This window comes from Castanea sativa, chromosome 12 (assembly GCF_040712315.1).
Source record: "Castanea sativa cultivar Marrone di Chiusa Pesio chromosome 12, ASM4071231v1".
Lineage (NCBI taxonomy): Eukaryota > Viridiplantae > Streptophyta > Magnoliopsida > Fagales > Fagaceae > Castanea > Castanea sativa.
In genome coordinates this window covers 5,546,369-5,551,712 of record NC_134024.1, presented here as the reverse complement: position 1 = coordinate 5,551,712, position 5,344 = coordinate 5,546,369, and the positions used below count along the sequence as shown (strand labels likewise).

Sequence of the window (5,344 nt, the reverse complement as noted above, 5' to 3'; positions counted from 1 at the left end):
CTAGAGCACCTTCAACCTCGAGGTCGTAGACCATGTCACTCATTCCCATCCTGTGTGGATTAACCTTTTTCATTGTACAGTTCAATTCTAGCTTGACTTTCTCACTGATAACTATTTTCATGCATTCTTCTTTGTCTAACACACAATAAGCATCTTAAAAACGCCCACATTCCAGCAAACAATTTTGTGGCCATGTACCTTAAATCGACTATAACCAACCCAAAGATTAAAGAAGATAACATTAAAGAAAATCTCCTGTTGAACACTTTATTACATGTTTACAGAAAAACGACAATTATCCAATACAACTGAACATAAATCACATTGCATACAGATTTAACAACAACAAAGTCTTGTTCCAATCTTTTAGTTGCCAAATCCTTATACTAATTCCAAACAATTGCTTGATTCATTATATACATATAGAACTGGTTCGCAGCACCAGCAGATGATGACGTACCGCACTTGTAAGGTTCACTTTGTAAGACGACCAAAGCTATCCAGTGGTCATCAACATCATACACGAGAAGGTATTTAGTATCACCAGGATACCCACTCCATGTCCCGGAGATATAAAATACAAATTGCATTATACACAGAAGTGAAGACTGTACTTGTTTTCACTCTGTAACGAAGTCTGGGGGTTGCTAAAATCTTGATCAGGATCTTAAATCTCACAATTCTACAAATCTAAAATGTCAATGATTTAAACATTAATTTGAGTCTTTTAAGAGGGACTACTAAAATTCCAACCCAGAATGTGGTTTCTTTTAGAAAAACCTTTATACTGGAACCAAAGTAAGGAACCCAATTTGGTAGTCTTTTTAAGACTATTTTTCTGGGTGGTGGGGAGGGAAAGTGGGGAAGAGTAACAACCCAAGTTCAAATGACAAAAAGTTGAAAAAGTTGGCCATAGGCCTTTGATTGTAAAAGACCATGGGTCTTTGGTTTGTAAAAGACTAGCGGTCTCTTTTTCTTTTGAGTTGAAAAAGAGTGAATCACTGTGAGAAGACTTTAAGGAATGTTTGCAAATGTAAGCGGGAAAAGGAAGGCGACCCATTTTCAGCAAAATTCCCAAAACTTTGGTTGAATGTTGCTTACATGCATGAGGGATTTTACATGCAGGATTTCAGAGAATATTAATAATTCTTTGAGTTTTAGCTTTGTTTTTAAAGAATATTAAACCTTCTTTTGAACTTTATAAGAAAGACTAATATCATTTTTAATTTAGCTGTCTTCAAAGAGTACTAAGTATTCTTCTACTCTTTCCAGGAAAGGCTTTTTTTTTTTCATAAGTACTTCCCAAGAAAGCCATTTTTTTTTTTTTTACCTTGTCTTATAAGTAATATTAAGAATTAATTATCTATCTAAATCATTGACATTCTTTAATTGTAAAATTTTAAGATCTTCAATCAAATCCTATGATCTGATCCGAAGACCCTCCCAAAGATCCTAGATATGATCCTAATTTTAACAACCCTGGTGAAACCTTTGGATTGATGATCTCTTCAAGCAACAACAAATCTTGATACTCTAGCTCAAACTGTGGCATAATAACAATGCAAGGTTAGTTTTCAGAAGACTAATTTATCCGAAGATGACAAACACAAAGAAACCACATTGAATAAGTCGAAAAGTACCCACAAAAGAGTATAACAAGTCTTGAGCTACAAATTAACACAACTAGAAATTTATTGGAAAAGCTTGCAAGGTCAATTAATAAAAGATATCTTGAGACTTTTCACTTACCTGTGCAGAGATCATGTTTTCCTGGGTTTCATCATCAAAAGCAAGATTATTTTGACTGCTAGACTTGTAATGAAAGCAGTCATCCGCATGCATCTGCGAGTGTTAGAAACATGAATGAATAAGATAGGTGCTTAACTAGTTAACTACACTTGGAAGAGAGATGTTATTGTTTTATGCTTGAATTTAATTCCTCTCTCACCTCATCAGATGTTTTTTCTACCACATCATTTTTTGCAAGAAAAGTGTTATGACCATTGTACTTAATGGGTGCTATACTGCTAGGTGTTATTCCATCAGAATTTTCTGCTGGACAACATTGAAAACTCATGGGATAATTGTCAGCTTCACTTCCTAATTGTGGAGAAACTGAAGCTGGTGCTGGCATAGACTGTGCTTCTTCAAGAGAAGCTTTAGCTGTGGTGGGAGAAGAAACAGCTGGTGTAGCGGTAGTTATAGTTGATACAGAGGAAAAGTTGCAATCTAATGGCTCGGGTGGATGGGGGTAGAACCTTTTGGGGGCTTTCTCCAAATCCTGGTCAACCTGATGGAAGAAACACGAATAACCAAGATGAGTGTATAATTAGTTATCTGCACTTCTAATTCCCACAATTTAATAATAATAACAACTACTCTATGCCTTGTAGCTCAACTAGTTGGCATCTCCTACTATTTCCAATAGAGACATTCAATGTTCAAATCCTTCCTCCACCATTATAAATATCAAATTATTTATTTAAAAAAAAAAAACCATAGATAGTGTCTAATGCTGAAACTAAGTCCTATTACCTCAGGGTTGAAGTTGTCATTTTTAAACTGAATAGGTGCTGTAGCATCAGACATCATTTCGTCCGCATAAAAATCAAATGTGGATGGGGAGAGATTATTGAAGAATTCCTCCACATTAAATTCATCCTGATAGAAGAAACATGAGTTACAAGATATTGATTAATTTAATATACTATATTTCTCAATTTGACAAAATAAAAAGAAAAAAGAAGAAAAGCATATAAGTGTCTGATGCGGAAAGTAGGTCCTATCACCTCAGAAGATGTCTTTTCTGCCTCCTGTTTTTCTGCAACAGAATCATTTTCACATTGAACAGGTGCTGTAGCATCAGACAACATTTCATCAGGAATTTTAGCATAACAAGATTGATTTCTTGTTTGATGAGTTTCAGCTTGCACATCCAATGCTGGAAATACAGGAGCCAGCGATGACTTAGACTTCGTTACTTCAATACAGGATGAGGTATCAAGTGAAGCAGCAGGTCCACCATTGGTACTCTTTTCTCGATTATCGAATAAACGACAAAGGACAAAGGCCTTCTGCATAATGTTAAGCACCCAAGTGAATTGGGTGGACATAACATAATTGCCTAATATATACTACAAATTGAATTACCACAAAAAAATGCAAATAACAATATGTAAATATGTATCAGAAATGACAAAACAAACAAATTCTCAATTCATACATGTGAATACTGTTCAACCCAAAAAGAAACCATCAAACTACTTTTCGAAAAAAAAAAAACCTTTAATGAATCTAAAATATTAAAAATAAAAAAATAAAAGAGAGATCATTAATCCAGCAAGAATGTTAACCCCCTCGCTAAGAATTAACAAAAATTAACAGTTTCCATAATCCTAGCTAATTGAATCAATCCTTACCTCCAATGATTTTGGAGGCAAAACAATCTTAAATCAACACACACACACACACACTGAGTTCAGTAATCAATAAAAAATCTCAGGTCAATATAACATCAATCAAACAAATTGAATAGCAAAAGCCAACCTGACCGGGATGCTTTCCATCAAAGTCCTTCTGGGTTGTGCTGTACTCATGCATTACCCACTTAGTCCCTATTCCCTTCTCTTTTCCCTTAGTAGTCCCTATATGGAAGACCAGAGTCTTCTTCATTCCAATCAAGCTCTCTCCAGACTTGATTTCCCTATCTGTACCAGTTGATTTCCAGTACCCAGCCTTGGTTTTCCTGTTCACCCTTTCTTGTTTCTGATCCCTTTTTCTCTTTTTTGGATTATCGTCCTGATGCTTCAGGCTCTGTTCGGTGAAGAAGAACCACTCTTGATCCTCCGTAGCAATCACACTTTTAACTACAGTCGAAGAAACCAGACTTGAGCACAAAATTTTGACACCCAAGATGGGAAAAATCACATGACCATGTACATTATATAATTGCTCAACTATGAGATAATTATATGGCCATATCATGCAAATCTTATGTAATCTAGTAAGTACACTACAAAAAAAAAGACCAAGAAGCCACAAAAAAGTGCACACACACGTGGTAAGTAAGTGTTTTAAAGAAGGAAAACAACCATACTAGGGCAGAGGAGCATAGCCCAAGAATGCACGAGTCTTTATACAAAAGAAAACGCTAACTAGAAACAGCATGAACCAGACAACACCAATACCTATTTCTTATGATGAATTAAATTAATGTAACACACTTGCCCACAAAACAAGAAACAATCTACAACAATCAACAAGCACATACAATGTGAAACACTTTCGTACCTTTTCATAAAAAACCATTAAATTTTCCAAGAAATGAAGGTGGGTGTGTGATAATAGAAAAACAAGAAGATTACTTGGTAAATCCCAGGGCTCATCTTTATAGAACTCAATTTCGGGAATAAACCAAGTGTCTTCATCATTCCCTGTGATCTTCTTCTTCAGGTAGAGTTCGATGACCTCCGGGTCCTTCGGACTAAATCTGACCCCAGGTGGTAAATGATCCAAACTCAGCTTTTCCATTATTACACACACTCACAGAAGCTTTACTGAGAAACCCAGGAAGAGGTTTTACTGAGAAACCCAGGAAGAGCTTTTACCGAGAAACTACCTAAGAAAGAGAGATGTTACAGAAAAACAAGAGCAGTTGTGAGAAAGCAGTTGGCCTTTGGCTTCTTGGCTTCTTGTCGTTATATACTACTCATCAGTAAAGCTATTTTTCAACTATCTTCGCTAACAAGTCTGCTACAGTAACCAAGTCAAAATGAAATTTTGGACTTTATTTTTTGATTTATGCATGAAATTCTAGTCCTAGATTCTTCTTTTCGTGTATTCATTGTTTTAATTTAAATAACAATAATAAATCACCTATTCTTAATAATTAGTGGGGAGAATATGAGTATTGACATTTAGTCTATGTTAATTATGGATACTTTTTTTTCTTTTCTCTTTTGAGAAGAAAGTCTTTTTTATGATACTAGTTGGTAGCTTGTGTAATGCAAGAAGAAGTTTAACACAATGTGATTTTTTTTAATAAATATAAAATTTGATAATAATGGTAGCTATTAATAAGTATTTATTAAAATTTTGTTTGTATATGAAACTATATATTGTTTATTAAATATTTATTATGATTATATTTATACATGGAACTATGTAGTTTACTGTTTAAAAAAAAGTATGATGTTTGAAAATTTGAATGGAGTCCTTAAAATAACTATAATGGAGAGTTTAATTATAAAATATAATTTAAATTCAATTAAAAGATATAGGTCAAATTCATGAAGTGTAAAATAATGAGACTTCAAAAATTTATAGCCTTATATAATTATTTTTT

General features: G+C 34.1%; 1 protein-coding gene across 4 annotated transcripts; it reads right to left on the bottom strand.

The window, feature by feature from the left end:
- Positions 1-241: 241 nt before the first annotated feature.
- On the bottom strand, positions 242-4,684 carry LOC142619594 (uncharacterized). Of its 4 annotated transcripts, none has more exons than XM_075792751.1 (7): positions 4,291-4,684; positions 3,547-3,866; positions 2,790-3,134; positions 2,536-2,661; positions 1,949-2,290; positions 1,750-1,842; positions 242-1,543 (listed from the first exon to the last, which is right to left on the bottom strand). In XM_075792751.1, the coding sequence occupies exons 2-7, from the start codon at positions 3,670-3,672 to the stop codon at positions 1,409-1,411; spliced, it is 1,167 nt and encodes a 388-aa protein (XP_075648866.1). In that variant the 5' UTR covers positions 3,673-3,866; positions 4,291-4,684; the 3' UTR covers positions 242-1,408. The 4 variants fall into 4 exon arrangements, with proteins under 4 accessions (XP_075648866.1, XP_075648863.1, XP_075648864.1 ...); XM_075792748.1 differs by having other exon boundaries at positions 4,365-4,684; XM_075792749.1 differs by having other exon boundaries at positions 2,790-3,074; positions 4,365-4,684.
- Positions 4,685-5,344: the final 660 nt, after the last annotated feature.

Excerpts from the sequence above, each read along its gene's own strand:
- LOC142619594 (XM_075792748.1), bottom strand. The coding sequence starts at position 4,530 with ATGGAAAAGCTGAGTTTGGATCATTTACCACCTGGGGTCAGATTTAGT. Across the intron at positions 2,662-2,789 it reads CAGAAAAGACATCTTCTGAG|GATGAATTTAATGTGGAGGA; the intron begins GTGATAGGACCT and ends TTCTTCTATCAG. Across the intron at positions 1,843-1,948 it reads TAGAAAAAACATCTGATGAG|ATGCATGCGGATGACTGCTT; the intron begins GTGAGAGAGGAA and ends TAACACTCGCAG.